At 35.6% G+C, this 15,696-nt stretch overlaps 1 protein-coding gene across 1 annotated transcript in view; it reads left to right on the forward strand.

Moving 5' to 3' along the window:
• The window catches only part of ERC2 (ELKS/RAB6-interacting/CAST family member 2), a gene marked incomplete at its 3' end in the record, with an annotated part of 317,798 nt that overhangs the window by 121,389 nt on the left and 180,713 nt on the right, over nt 1–15,696 (forward strand). The window contains exon 6 of the mRNA XM_009079752.1: nt 9,866–10,033. Within this exon, the coding sequence (XP_009078000.1) occupies nt 9,866–10,033 (168 nt within the window). The remainder of the gene's footprint in view (nt 1–9,865; nt 10,034–15,696) is intronic.

A 15,696-nucleotide genomic window follows, 5' to 3' on the forward strand; every position in this document is an offset into this window, starting at 1 on the left:
TGAGATGCTTGATATTAACAAACTAGTTAGCTTTTTTTATCTTGTTCACCTATTATTATAGAGTTTTTGTTTCTATCTTTTGACTCTGAAATTTTTTGCTTTGTGATCTTGGACTTGATTTTTTTTCTGAAGTTCGTATACCAGATATTACTTACTTCTAAAGCAGAATCTTCTCTTGCTCCTCCTTTAGTTAAAGAAGTAGACTTCATGTTAGTTCCATGTATTAAGCATTTTCATTGCTCTGGAAAGATGTTTTAATGTTCTAGAAGTCACAACTGGAAAACTAAGGTTATATACCACACTGCTAAAAAGAATTGTCATAATCAGTTGAGTTTGAAATGCCTATTTAGCTCATTTATAGCACTGAAATCACTATGGACCTGCCACAGAAAAATTTTATTTTGTGTTTCATCAGTCAGAATTCATCCGTGATTTTCCCCTTAGTTCAGAAATAAACCTCACATTAAAAAACAATTATCCTTGCTAACACTGGGATCAATACCATTTTTTATTGTTTATCTGAGACACACATGTACTTATTAAGTGGTTCCCTAAATCAAACTACCACCTGCAGGAAGCCAAAGGCTTTGCTGCATATAGAGTGCATAGAGCCTGTGCTGGAACCAAACTTCCCCATTAAAACTCTGAGAATGGTATGCACACTTTGCTACTTAAAGAACTATTTATTGCTATTTTTTATATCCTAATTAGCTTAGAATGTTCTTGCTGGGACATCTGTACCATTTTTTAAAATTTAATGTTTAGTAGATACATAGATAAACATTTACCAAGAATGTACCCTGCTACATGCCAGAGTAGCCCATTTAGGGGCCATTTATGGAACTTTCAGTCCACATGAAAAAAACAAAAAGCAAGCTTTTAATACTGCTCAGTAATTATTACTTGCATCAAACATTTTAGAGGGTATGGTTCAACTCTGAGTATGGAAATAAAGTATCTCCTAAGATGAACCTTACATAACATCTAGTTTTATTTCTAGAAATATGCAATTTAATGACCTAATATCTTGTTTTTATCTTATTTCTTCTTTTAGCAGACCTGATTTAGCACTAGTGAGAAAGTTCTGAGTTCTAGAAGGACCTGGAGAACTGAAGGTTTAGGTGGAGGACGAGGGATGGAGCTAAGCAAACCTGTAACACTTGCTTGTACTCAAGGTTGTTTAAGACAGCTGATATTTACTATTGTCTAGGAGATTATGGAACCTGAGTTGTTGGGAGAAAGAAGACTTCACTCAGCTTTTATATCTGGCAAATTTTAGAGGTGAATTTTTAAACAGAGCAATTACAGGTAGTTAGAAGAATATTCAGTTTCAAGAAAAATGCAGCAATTTGCAGAGAAAAGACTATAAATTGGTTTCTGGAAGAATGTGGGCAGGAGAGATGCAAGAGCTAAAATGGCATATTTCTTGGAGCAAATGCTGTATTTAAAACAAACAATATATGTTTAGCAAATTGTTTTAACCTTCTTCTGCTGTTTGCTGTGTTCTTATGAATAAATAAAAAATATTACCCAAGCTGGTTTATGTCACTCTATTTATGAGCTGGCCACAGATTCTGGAAGATGAACTTACAGTCAAGCTGATTCCAGCTGGACCTACTGATGTAGGAATGGGTGACACAAACAGGTGTTCCAGTTTCAGAACAGAGTCGATCATAAGATTTTCCTCCAAGAGATATCTCACTCAAAATATGTGAAACAGAGAGAGGTCAAGAATACAGCTCACCCCAACAAGCATAACACAGGCTCTCTAGCTCAGTTACAGAGAGGTTTTACCTACAGGCACCTTCTTTATTTGAATGTTATGAGTAGGTTGCAAACCTAAATATGCTTTTTGAAAATCACACATTTGCTGCTATGTCAGTTATTTGTAATAATGAACTTCTACTAGTAAAAAAAAATTTTAACTGAGAAACACAGTTCATGTAAAAATTCTATTTTTACCATATATAAAGCTAATGGATATTTACTGATGATTCTTATGTTATTATGGAATTCTACACATTTTTTCATGAAGCAGTTAAATGCATTGGCATAACTTTAAAAAAGAACATTGTGGCCTTTTAATTCACTTTCTATTAATCTGTTACAGTATAATAAAATTTGAATGTTATTGGAGACAGAAATTTCAAAAGTTAAAAGCTTCTAAGATTGATAGTTTCGTAAATTGGTTTTAAGTATTTTGAATTTATAACTATCATTATGTTGCTAAATAACATTGACTCTGGAATGACTGACTTCCTTTTGCAGTAATTCAAAAGTATTATGACAGCTATAGTTTTATAGTGAGCATAAAATTCAGTGAGGTAAATTCAATGAGGTAAGGTTAGTGTTGGAAGTTTTATTAACAAAAACTTTAAGTATTAGCACATGAGTTACAATTCCCATGTGTTTTCCAAAATTTGCTGGAACTGAACTAAATATTAAATTCTTAACTTTGGACTAGTTGCTTTAAACTACCTAATTTTAGTGGTAAGCATAGGCAAAGATAAAAATTTGGATAAAACAGCTGTTAGGCAGTTGGCTCTATTGATAAGCTACACATGATCAGAATTCCTTGTGGCATGTAATGTTCCCCAAGGACAAGTTTCATAGTGGCTGAAGGAACCATTTATATCTTGACTGCAATCTCTGGTTCAGCTTTTCTGGTGTAGTTTGACCAGTCAGTTTACCAATTTTCTCTTTTAAAGTGCAACATAATCTAGACTGGTGGGTAAAAAAAAAGTAAGAAAATCAAGATGGATTAGTAGAGATGGTGGCTCACGAAGCTGTTGGGGACAGACTCTGGGAGGTCTTTGAAGCCTGTAAGTGCCATCTTTCAAGGATTAAGTAAAGGAGTGTAAGTGCATTTAAGGTATTACAGCATCAGGTGCTTCTCCCACCCTTGTACAGAAGGACTGAAAAAGCTTGTGACAGGGATTCTGTAAGGGAAATGGTATGAGTTTGTTTTCCTGATGTGAACAGCCAATGCTGTTCTGTGTTTGTAAAACATCTCATGTCACTCAGTGTCTGTTCCCCTGGACTACAATGTACTCAGCTGCTTTAAACTCATCTCCTTGGGTCAGTTCTTAAATACTGAAATAAAAGAAATAAGACAGTAAAATAGATTATCCTTTAAAGAATATAAAGCCTGCAAACTACCAGCTGAATTAAAGTGGAGCAACCATGATAAGAGTAGTAAAGGGGTGAGAATGTTATTGAAATAATGCTTGAAAGAGGAATTTTCCTCTATGAAGGGAAAAAGCTAACTCACTAAAGTTTCAGTTTGGAACAAGAATTTAAAGGGTATTAATTGTATAAAATTCAGGTGCCTACAACTTCACAATGTAGCCGCATTCTGTCTGTTCTGCCTTGAATTGTACATACATCAGATGTTTTTGAAAGAAATGAATGTATTATACCATGGATTGCCAGGTTTAGCCATTGCTTTGAATAAGATAATGATTATCACATCACACTGCAAAATGAGGGAAAATTATGGTGAGAGGATACTTTTCATTATATTGCTTTATTTTAGAATGGTTTTGGTTTGGGTTTTTTCTTTTTTTAGCAGCTCTGAAATGGAGAGTACAGTTGGGACATTTTAATGACATGTGATATCCTTACTATACTTGTAGCTCAGTTCTCATATTTGCAAAAAGGCCCATGTGAGAATATGCTCTGTACTGACAACTCAGAATTTCTGTATGGAAAATGGAAGTGACAGCTCTTTTATTCTTGGTTTAAATTGGTTATCATAATAACAACTTAGAATATTACATTTCCACATTTCCCCAGATATGTATGGATGTCTAAGTACAAGCACTAAGATCTTTAATAGAAATGTGGGGTTTTTTTGATTAACTGAAGATTTTTACTCGAAAGGTGGCTGCATAATACACTAGGAGGGCAAATAATAACACAGAAAGTGTCAACAGCCCTGTGGAGCCTGTAGTGGCAGCAGGAAGGGAGAGAACAGTAGTACAAAAGGAGAGAAGACAGACTCTTGGACACGATGGGTAATACTGGGTGTGCTGGAACTGAGGTGTGGAGTTAGGATGGAGATTGACAATGGGTTATAGTTTGCCTTCTCCTTACCCCAGGTGTAGTACTACAGTACACTTATTACTTTAGTAGTCAATTTAGAATGAGTTTTAAAAAGTGCAGTCAAACATTTGGTCTGAATGTATGTATTTATGATGGTAAAATCAAGAATTCTTAACAGTGAAACACAGTAGTGCTTCTTCATATTTTACTTCCTCATGGTGCTCCATAGCATTAAACCACTTTCATAAATGATATAATATGTCATATAAGTTAAACAGTTAACAGTAAGGACCTTCAAGAAATAGACGTCACTACTGGAGCTGGCCGTGAGTGGCAGGTGATGACATGAAGATTAATAAACTTTGACTTTGAATTTGGCAATTTTTGCCACTTACATGAACTTTTTTTCCTGAAGTATAACCCAATTCTGAAGTTTTTGCTGTATGTTGTATATTTCCAGAGCAAGTGACAGAGTTTATTGTATTAAATAGTTGAAGTAAGTAGTTGCTGAGGAAAAAGAAGTTAGAAAAAATTAAAAGGCAATTTACTTGGAGAGAGGTCTTTGAAATACTTTATGTGTTAGCTATCAGATCTGTTTTTGCTTTATTTTTCTGGAAAATTATGGTGTTCTTCAGACTGCCAAGTTTTAGTAGTAAATATACTGCCAAAGCTTGGGAAAAATAAGTCAAGGACTCTTAAAATTACATAGTGTTGAGTGAAAAGCCAAAGAGAGGGGGTCTGTGTACCAGAAATCCTTATCCTTTCAAATATATATATATATATATATGATGCTGTAAAATGACCCATATTTAATTTCCTTTCAGATTGTATTTCAAATGCCTTAGATGTAAAAGAAAGAGTAACAAAATGGCAGACACTTCTCATAGTGTACTGGCATGCTCCATCTAGACTACTTCATTGTTTCATTATTTTTGGGAGATGGGATTTCACAGTACCATTTTCAGGGAAGAGATAATTTCTGGTATTGGCAAATTCATCCTGGCTACAAATGAAGTAGTATATTTTGCTGCTTGCCTTCCATGAGATGAAGAACTGATTTAACAGCTCTTTGGTTTTATACCATCTGGAGGTTCATATTTGTCTTATGAAATGATGTCATACATGCTTAGCACTGAATAGATAGTAAAAGGTCACATGCAGTTCAGACTGAGGTAGTTTTATTTCATATTATGAATAATGTAAAAGTCTTGGTTCATGATTACTAGAGGCAGAAAGAAGAATTTAGGGAAGGAGAAAATGACTGACATAACTGATGTTCTTTCAAACCTCCACATTGCATTCCTGTGAATAGAAAATAAATCTGTATACCCAGGACCACACACAGTATGAATTGCTTTTCACTCTCCCAGACTGGCATGGACTCAGAGTTCTGCCTGTGAAAACTCATGTAGAGCACTGCTTTCAGTATGGTTCCTTGCTGTGAATGTTAGCTTGGGGGTTGATACACCTATTCTGTCAAAATACCTGGGCTTCTTTGTGTAGGAGGATTTTTGAATTAAGGTTCTGTGCTGCATCAGTCTCACAACAAGGAGCTGTAAGAAAATAGATACGTATTTGACAGATCTTTTTTTCTGCCACCCAAGGCTGTGGTGGACGTGGTGTACTCTTTCCTTCTCAATGCTTGCGCTGTCCTTGTATGAACTGGAGTTGGTGGCATCAAGATTCTTTGGCTGTTTCTCAGTGCAATTGAAGCTGCACTTGATCATGCTTTAATGGTTTTTATTTGAAGCTACCAAGATTAGAAATGAATTCTTAAATGAAAATCACTATAGACTTAAATTAAGAACAATCGCTTGTGGGGACTGGAGTTGTAGGCAGAAATTATACCCCTTATATCTGAACATATTCAGACCTTAAGATCATATGCAGCTTATGGAAGAATGCAATTCATCTCAAACATAGAAGTGTTTGTTAATAGTTGTTAGAAAGCTACCACGGAGCTTACAAAAAATTGATCTAAGGTGTGAACTGTTTATATGAAGGTGTGAGGGGTAATCTATTTATGACATTAACAAGAAAACAATCTATTTCTGCATTTAGAGTCAGTCCAGACAACCCTGAAAAACTAGGTACCTGGTACTCTGTGGTACAGTCAAGGTCATAACCCTTGAGCTTATGTAAAGGTTTTTCTGTGGGTGCCCTGAATGCTAACCAGTGAAAGGAAAGATGGAGATTGTGGCTCTGCTGTAGAGTTCCACGTGTGTTTCTTTCCGGCGTGAAAGAAAACCACTGCACACCTTCTCTCGTCCCTCCAGGCTGAATTTGTTTGTTTAGGGACTAGAAATTATGTGTTAGTCATGTTATGAGCTGGCTGGCGGTGAGAGGAAGAGCAGAAAGGTTTAGTCATGTGATGCTCTTTAATTAACAGCTGCTGTGAAGGTAGGATTTGAGTCTGAGAAACTGGAGTGGACAGGGCTCTGCTCCCATTTCCCACACCATTTGTCACTCAAACAGGAAATTCAGAGCCATTTACTCATCCTCTTAACCCTCCTCCTTGCGCTCCCAAGTTTTAATGCCGAAAATCCCCATTTCTGAGCTGAATCTAGTGAGCCATGATGACAGGGCATGTGGAAAGAAATTTGTGAAAAAGAATGCGAATTGTCTCCTTGGCCCTTGTGGTGGGGACTGAATGGGTAGAGAAGAAAAGGCTATTGACTCAGAAACTGCCTGGCTCAGCCAAGCAGAACTGAACTGTATCAGCACATGTGTAAGCTACTGTGTTATCCTGGTCAATGGGGAACAGTATTAGTGCTTTGTTTATCCGTGGGTCTAATCATCTTCAACTCCCTTTGACTTCAAGCATTAAGCTTCTGCCTCGTGGCAGTTGGAAAATGAGCCTTGCAGTGCCTGACTGAAGAGAGCCACTTTTGGAGCTCCTGCTGCAGTGTTATGACGAGCTTCTCAGCTGCAGCTTAAAGGCCCAACAGAGATTTTTGTGATTTGACTTAAGGGATTGCTTTCAGACGTGAAGCAAATAAGTGATTAGGTATAAAGAAGATGTGGTAATGAGTTTCAGATGAGGTCTTTTATGTTTATTAAAAGATGTCTGAAATTTTGCTGCTACTACTATTTCTTGCTTTCTAATTTGAAATGTCATCTTTGAATCCCATGCTGCACACACTGCTTAAAAACTGAGAAATCCTGTTACTGTAATATTTTTTACAAAAGTCTTTAAAGTAAAATGAATCCAGTAGAATATAAATCTGTTTTTCCAGTGTATAGAAAGGCAATGAGCCATTTTAAGAGCAGGAAGAACAAGCATTTTGAGATCCAATAGATCATCTAAATTGGTCCCAAACCAAGTTTTAAAATGGCATTGCAAAGACTTTTACTTTGAATAAATTTAGCATTACAAAACTCAGAATATAAATAAATATAGATTTGCTGATTGTTTTGTACTTTGCTAATATTCTGATTAACTGGGGGAAAGATGCTTAATAGATAAGACCCTTTCTGACTATTCCAACTGCAGAGCTTAAAGATGCTAAGCCAACATTTATGGCCTTTCAGTTACTTCCATCTAGCTTTTTATTATGAAGTAGCCTTATGAATTTCTAGGTAATATAAACTTTAAACTCTTGTTTTTTATTTTCTAACATTTTTGAAATTTGGCTTAATGATTCTAAAATTTCTCACTTGCCTGACTTCCTGCAACTCTCTTGTAGATGGAGAATTATTCTAGATTGCCACATTATATATTTTCAATCCAAACCTCTTCTCAAAGGCCTATCTTGGAGCCAAAACAAGTGTGTGTGTGGGTCCACTTTATGTGAACACCTCATGGTTCAGAGCTGCAGAAGCATCCTACATTCAAGGAATCTTGTCTTTGTAATAGTAAATGATTGCACTCCCTTTTTATCTTAATTCTCAACTTTGCATGATATTTAATAGCACTGACTGAATTTCATGGGTATACTACATTTTCTGATGTCATTTTATTAAAAAATCAGCTTTCAATAATATGAGGCTCACACTGGGAAAAAATAGTGACTCTCTTGGTTTTTAAAACTTGGTGTATGATGAAATCTGTTTTTTACCCCCAAATATCCACCTCCAGGATTCTATGCTAGAGCTGCTCAGCAATTCATTTGTAACTGCATTTCTGAACCAGAATGTGGAAGTGTTCACTGAAGGGAAAAATGCAAGGTGTGATTCTTGCAGTAGTGATATTAATCCCAAACAAATTCTGTTTCTTTAGCAAATTAAGATATCTATTATTTTATTTCAAAAATACCTTTAAGTAGAAAAGAAATAAGAGTAGAATTTACATGATGGATAAATTTGTACTTGGCATTAGAGTTCTACCCTCTACCCCATGAGCATAATGAAGGTTAGACAAAGAAATTGCCAAACATTTTAAACTAGAGAGATACATTCTAATTCAGTTTAATTTCTGGGCTTTTTATGTTTTTTCTTCCCTCTAAAATTCTTCTTTATTTGTCTATTCAACTTTGCCAACCCTTCCAGACACTTTGAAAAAAAAAAAGCCACCACAATTCTTGTAGTAATAGTGTTGTTTGTTCTTTGTATTTCAGTGAAATATATAATTTTAATTTTTTTAATTATCCATGTCAGCAAAGATTACATGCATCATATTTTGAACTCCTACATCTACAGTCAGAATGTTTGTGTTCTTGAGTTATTACAGTATTGATTATAAATTTTTTTTTGTTCTTTGATATATAAAAAGCTGCACCATTCAAACTTGCAAAACTTCATTTTCCAGCTCTACTTTTCACTTGCAATTTCACCTCATGGTTTCACCTCCACTTCACCATCACATGATTATAAGACCACTTAAGTATTTGCTTTATTCCCTTTCATTGTTGCATTTAATTTAAGGAAGCTGTGGCAAGATCTTTCACTTCAAATTCCTTTTTTGAAAGTTCTTGAAAGCCTATATAATAAAGTGAATAGTATATTGGAAGGTCTTCAAGATTGTATCAGTGAGCATCCTGCCAGTAATTGTTTCCTCACCTCTTCACAGAGGAAAGACTAACACCTTTTCCTTTTGGAATCATACCTTACCTCCTGGTGACTACTCTAGGCAGTGCTTATGTAAAGTATTCTTAAAAAGGGTACTAGGAATTCGAAACTGTGAAGCAGGATTGTTAAATCCACTTGAAAAAAAGTTGCTTTCCTGTCTAGCTTTTAGTTTCTTCCCCTATTTTTTGTGTGACCTCCTTTTTTCCAAATGCTTTTATGAGTACCCAAGCTTTTAATTGCAGTTAGCAGTAGAGTCGCTTATAGAAACAACAGTATATAAATGGTAACCAGTATCAAGTGATCTATGGATTTTTTTTTCTAGACCAACAAGAAGTATTTACCTCACTGTAATTTGAGAACTATTTGAATTACAATAAGAGAACAATAAAATTGCATACTTGAGCATTTACACAGCAAGAAATAAGAAATCAAGGCTGCTTACACCTTCTGGGCTGTTAGGATTCTTGTTATTTTTGTTTTTTCATTTTAGCATTTCTAAAAGAAAACAGCAGTTGTGTATGCAGAGCATTTTGGTGAGGTTCTTTATTATGATGTTTCTGCTTAGGAAAATCCTTGGAATATCCCTTGTTTTATTTGACAGGGGTTTGTGCTTACTACAGAGAAGCACAGTCAGACCCACTTGTTAAAGGAGTTGTGCAATACTCACTGGGGAAAAGTGTAACAGGTAAAACAACAACAAAGAATCTCAGTCCAATTTCTTAAGTGTGAAAAAAAAAGAGAATTAGAAAAAAATGAACAAAATTTGCTAATGAGGTATTCTAAAACCTAAATATGTGTGATTTACATCCTGTAGGTTGATGCCTTGCGGTTAAGATTGGAAGAAAAAGAAACCTTTCTGAATAAAAAAACAAAACAACTTCAAGACCTCACCGAAGAGAAAGGAACACTTGCTGGAGAAATTCGAGACATGAAAGACATGTTGGAAGTAAAAGAAAGAAAAATTAATGTCCTTCAAAAAAAGGTAAGGTCACTGATGTTGTACAACTTCTGAGGCACATTTAAAGGAGATACATTTATTTCTTATTGTATATTGCTTTTAATATATTTTTTTAAAAATGCAAGGAGAAAGTCTGTAATAGTCAAGTAGTTATCTACTATGAAATATGCTACTAGTTTCCATGGGAACATTAGAATAGTGTTATATCTTAATGACATTGTATCACAAAAATATTAGGTGCCATGGTTGTCACAAGATGAATGGAGTTAAATGAAAGTCTAAAAAATCCTGATAAAACTTCTTATTCCTCACTCAACATAAGGGATTCTGTTATGAACAGTGATTAATACTCTTCCCAAATAATGCATATAAAATGTGTGGGCTTGCTAAAAGGTTGGGGTACTATTCGTTTTCGTTAAAGACTGTTTTATTGGGGAGGGCTGGGGGGTGTAAGGGTGGAGTGGATAAGTAACCTAAATTAAGTGAATTGTCTGCTCTTCCTGTTAGCTAAACACATTAAGAAGGGAGATTCTTTCCAAACAGCCAAATTGTCTTATTTCTAATTTTCCACAAATTTATCTAACTGCATTTGCTCTCTTTGGGAAGTTGGATTCAAATATTATAGTTTCCACCTAGGGGAATGGGGAGGGAATTTCCTGTAAAGGCAGCTCTGTAAGGGTTCTGCGTATAGTAGTAGAGCCTTTGTTTCCATATCCTTTTTCTCAGGCTCACAAAAACATTTATGCTACCAGGTCTGTTCTATATGTGTCCTGTGTGTCACTCTTTACCATATGTAGATGTACTTGTGAGCATACAGATAAATGGAGAAAAAGGTCCTGGCATCAAATACATTTTACTATTACTTGTTCCCTCCTTTTACAGCCACTCAAAGGATATATACTCCCTACTCTATTATTATGCAGGTAGTTCATGTTACTGTGGTTTTCCTCAGGATTCACATAGGGTTCACATGGTCTAGCTGTGCTTCTGTCTGCAATTACTTAAGTGCAGTATTAAAAAAGCCAAGTCCTTATTTTCCAGAAGCTGAGAAGACTGCTTTTTCAGGCCTGGGAAATAAGGCCTATCAAAACTAGAATATAAGTACTCATCCACTTTAATCCTATTTCTGGATATTTGCCTCGCCAGCAAAGCTGATGATGTTAAAGGTAGCAAACTTCAAGGCTTTTAGCATGTGCTGAATACTACCTAGATTTGGACATTACTTGCGCATTTTGAAGAACAGAATCTATCTTTACTTATTGTTTGTATTCTAAAAAACCCCCAAACCCAAATAAACCAACAATTTACAATTTGTCTTGCATTTAGATCTTCAGGAAATGGATCAGTGGGAGGAATGTAGACTCAGCGATCAAAAATTTGTGACCTATACCTGATTACAGAGCTGTCAGCACTGTCTGTTATGGCTGTGTGCTCAGAAATATGCAGCATAATGTATTTTGGTTTTGGTTTTATTACATTATGGCTATTTTAGCAGGGCATGTAGATGGTCTTCCCTCTTTTCCAATGGCTTCTTAATGGAGATAATAATTCCCAAACTGCATTCTCTCTCTTCACTGAATCATAGAGTAAATACTGCTAACTGTGAGGTGCAAAATCAGAGTTAGTACTAAATTCATTGTTTAAAACTGGAACTAGCACTTTCAGTAGCATTTTAATTTTATTTTTTAAGTTTTTTTGTTCTGGTAAATATCCTTCATTAGGAGACTTGTGGAGTTCAGTTTTTCTGCTCTGGGCTAAATACTGGCTTTACTTAGAGAAGAATGAATTTTGATGCTTACTTAGAAAAAAGAAAGTTATGTGTGGACTTGCTTCTCTGAAGCATTTTTAATAACCACATTGTCTTAATATGTAGATGTTTTCATGCCCCAAAATGCTATTGCCGTATCATTACACCGTTATTTTGTTTATAGGAGAAAAATGTCATGATTGGCAAAATACTTTTTTAAAATTAGCCTTAGGTCACATTTTCAGCTTTGGATCATTATTTTACTTGTGTTTCTCTTCCAATATTCACTCACAGATAATTTGACTAGAGAAAAATTTGACTGAAATATCATCCTGCTCTACTCACCCCTGCATTTAAGTAAATCCACAGTGTGACACAATAAAGGATGCTTTCACTGTTTACTTTTTGTATGTATGGTGTACAATTCTGAAGCAGAATGTTCTGTATGTCACCAGTGCAAACCAAGGCTTTTACAGTCATCTGAAAAAAAATAAAAAATTAATCTACTTGTCTAGTTAACCTAAGTGTTCAACTTCATTTTGGCAACAATTATTAGATCATGACTTCATGGTTAGCCTCCTTGAGCATCCCATCATCCTTGGCAGCAGATGTAAGGGGGAGATGTTCAGTGTCTGTCTACTTTTTGTTTTCAAGAAACTTTCCTGTCATTAGTGCCTTTAAGTTCTAGATAATTTTACCCTCACTACATGAAGTTGTGTGTCCTGGGGCATTCGTACCTCATAGAGTCTCTGTGTTCTGTCAAAGTCAAAGGGAGCACTGCTCCTTTTTTGAACAGTCAGATTGTTACTTTGGTCATGTGTTATTTTAGAAGTATGTTGAACTATGTATAGTACTAATTTCTAGTGTTGTAGTATTCTTATTGTAATGTTTTTGAACAGCCCCTTTTCAGGGATTTTCAGATAGTATAGTGGATGCTGTGCTTTAAGAAAAAGAATTGTTCAATGTACCTCTTTTTTTCCAGTTTTAACAACATACCTTTCCAATTGCAAGCATGTGTAAGGATAAATGGTGATGGAAAATATAATATAAATTGATTGCAGTAATTTTATCCTTTATTTGAATCTAAATTATCATTCTATTCTTTACTCCTTTCTGGATTGCACATTCTATGCACATTTCTTCAGTTTCTGCTCATCATCAGAAATTTTGGTCACTTCTTCCAGTATTGTTTTCACTTCAGGTGATGGCAGCCACACATTTGCATGTTGAGCATTTAGAAATTAATTAGTTCTTATTGTGCACATACATGTGGAGAACTGGGAGAGTGGAAAGCAAGATGGGCCATTTCCTATGACATTTAGGAGGTGAAACAATGACCCTGTAGTGGATTGTCCTGACTTTACATATCCTCTTTCAGGAGTGCTTTGGTACTGTCTCACTTTCATGAAAACACTTCCGAAAATGAAGGAAATGCTTCTAGCTCTTCTTTGTAGGTCCTATCCAGACATTAAATTCTTCTCTCTGTCATATTATAATGCTTGTCTCCATTTTCTTCTTTCTATGCAGGGTCTTTGCATTTTTTATATATTTTTGATATAAGGACTTGTGAATAACCAGTTATGTTAGTGCCTTCAGTTGTTGATGCAAGATAGATGGCTACATCTCTCTCCACTCAGCCTGAAGTACTTCACTCAGCCTAAAATAATATTTGCTTTCATGGTTGTATTCAAGTAATTGAAGGAGGAAGAATTTGTATATAGTGCTGAAAAATATTACTGTCAGTAGTAACCTGAAACTGAGGAGGAAGGAATATGTAACTTGGAAATATGCAATTTCCAATCTATAGTCTTTCTCTTATGTACAGTACTGTTATTTGCTGGGTGAAAAATACAAAGGAGACTAAACAAAACCCTGAAAAACTCCCTTTCAAAATTGGAGCTCTTCTTTCTCCTTTCTGGTAGCTGTTATGCTTGGAGGACAGGGCAGGTTCTGTTGTTGACTCCCTACCAAAAGTATGGAAGAAGCAAAAACACAACAGCTGTGATGAGTCCCAAAAGGTGGCATAGGAACACACAGAAGGCAACATGGTGCAGAGAAAAGTAATGGGCTAGATAAGGAGCTAATGGTGCATTGTCCCTCCAAGGAGTGATTTTGGTGTAATTTTTGACCAAGTTGAAAAACTGCTACATTATTCAGTATAATTTGCATGCTTAAAGGAGGCCCAGCACTGGAACAGCATACGTTTAGAGGATTTGGATCAAGGTAGATTGGCATGGAGTAATAATAAACTTATGTCAATGTCAGAGGTGCAATATTACTTAATATTTCTTTCTTTTAGAATCTTTGGCACCACTGTTCCATTTTAGTGCCAGTAAAGTTGGGTATGCTGTTTTAATAGCCTTGTTTAACCTGGCAAAGCTAGTCTTACACCTCATATCTGTCAGTTTAGCATGCAGAGGGGCAGACCTCAGAAATCTTTATGTATTTTTTACCAGAATGTGCAAGTTCTGTGAACATGGCTGAATTGTAGGCTGAAGGGTAGAAGTGCTGAACTGGATGATGCTTCTTTCATGTTCCATTTTGCTCCCAAATTTTCTTTCATTCAGTGGCTCTAACTGGTGTGTTTTGTCCTCCAGAAATCTGCAGATATTTAAACCCACCAATTATATACACTGAAGTATGTGTCACAGTGTTGAAAACAGTAGCTGTTGAGACAAGAACAGCATAGAGGATGTAGACCTGGATCATATTAGGACAACAGCTTGTGGAAATTCTTTTGTGGGGACTATCGTAAAAGAACACCGGGTAAAGGGGGCTAATATAATATTGTACTTTGACTTGCAAAATAACTTTTCATGTAAAATGTTACAGTTTCCATCTTTAATAGTTTAAGTTTTGTGATTGATGAAGTGCTACATGACTGAGGGCCCTAACCTACCAGCTAATTAGCATTTGTAGGAAATGTCATAAAGTCTTAGTTCTCATGTAATAATTGGAATCTGTACTTGAAGTGGGTCGCACTGGGCACATTAGGTGATATTGTCCAGTTCATGTTAAATTAAAATGTGCTGTACAATTAATTGTGTGCATTACTGTTAGCTGTCTTCTAAAAAAAGAGGTAATTTACTTACAGCCAGATCAGGAGTGTTTACTGGTGTAAACAAAGGAGTCCTACTCTTATGCTGAGGAGTTTCATCAGTATTATTGCTTAATGCAGGACTCATGGCTGAGAACAGCACTGAAATTGAAACTTCTGAATCCAGAATGGTCCAGGAAGACCCAAGAGACCATTTTCTTTTGTTTGATCTCAAAAAGTAGAAAGTGCAAGCACATTGCTGATAGAAGATGCCTTGGATTTATACTTTTTTCATGGTTTAATCGGTTGGGAGCATGATTTTTATTCCTGGAAAGGTGTCATGGCATGATGAAGGGCATTTTTATTAACTTTGTCAAATTATATCAGAACACTGTAAATTGACTCTTATGTGAGTTGGGATTTTGCAATCACCAAATCAGAATCCTATTGTATTTCTGGAGTGAGATGACAAATTCTGAACTAGTTGTTCTGTAAAACTGACCAAAGTTCTGACTGTGGATTTCTAGTGTTAAAAAAATTACGGAGTCATTTTGGTTTAACATGAAAGTTTTGATGTTGCAAAGCTGCTGTGCTGACTATTGACTTGTGTATTACTTTAAGAAATTAATCTTCTAATAATATATGCCCACTTTAAGAGTACAGTGTTCAGTGTACTGAGGATTAGAAAATTGTATTTTGTTGCCTGCTTATGCTTGCAGCTTTGCCAGATTATAGTATATTGTTCAGATAAGGCAGACTGAAAGTGAAATTGAACTAAATATAGCCAGTTGTTTATCCAGAGTGAAGGTGTTATTGATCCCAATACATTATCACAAAAATGGACCCTTAAGAATTCTGCACAATAAAATGCAGCTTTGGGACCCTAAAACTTTGCATGTGTTA

Source organism: Acanthisitta chloris, unplaced genomic scaffold, assembly GCF_000695815.1.
Source record: "Acanthisitta chloris isolate BGI_N310 unplaced genomic scaffold, ASM69581v1 scaffold8918, whole genome shotgun sequence".
In the NCBI taxonomy this organism is placed as follows: Eukaryota; Metazoa; Chordata; class Aves; order Passeriformes; family Acanthisittidae; genus Acanthisitta; species Acanthisitta chloris.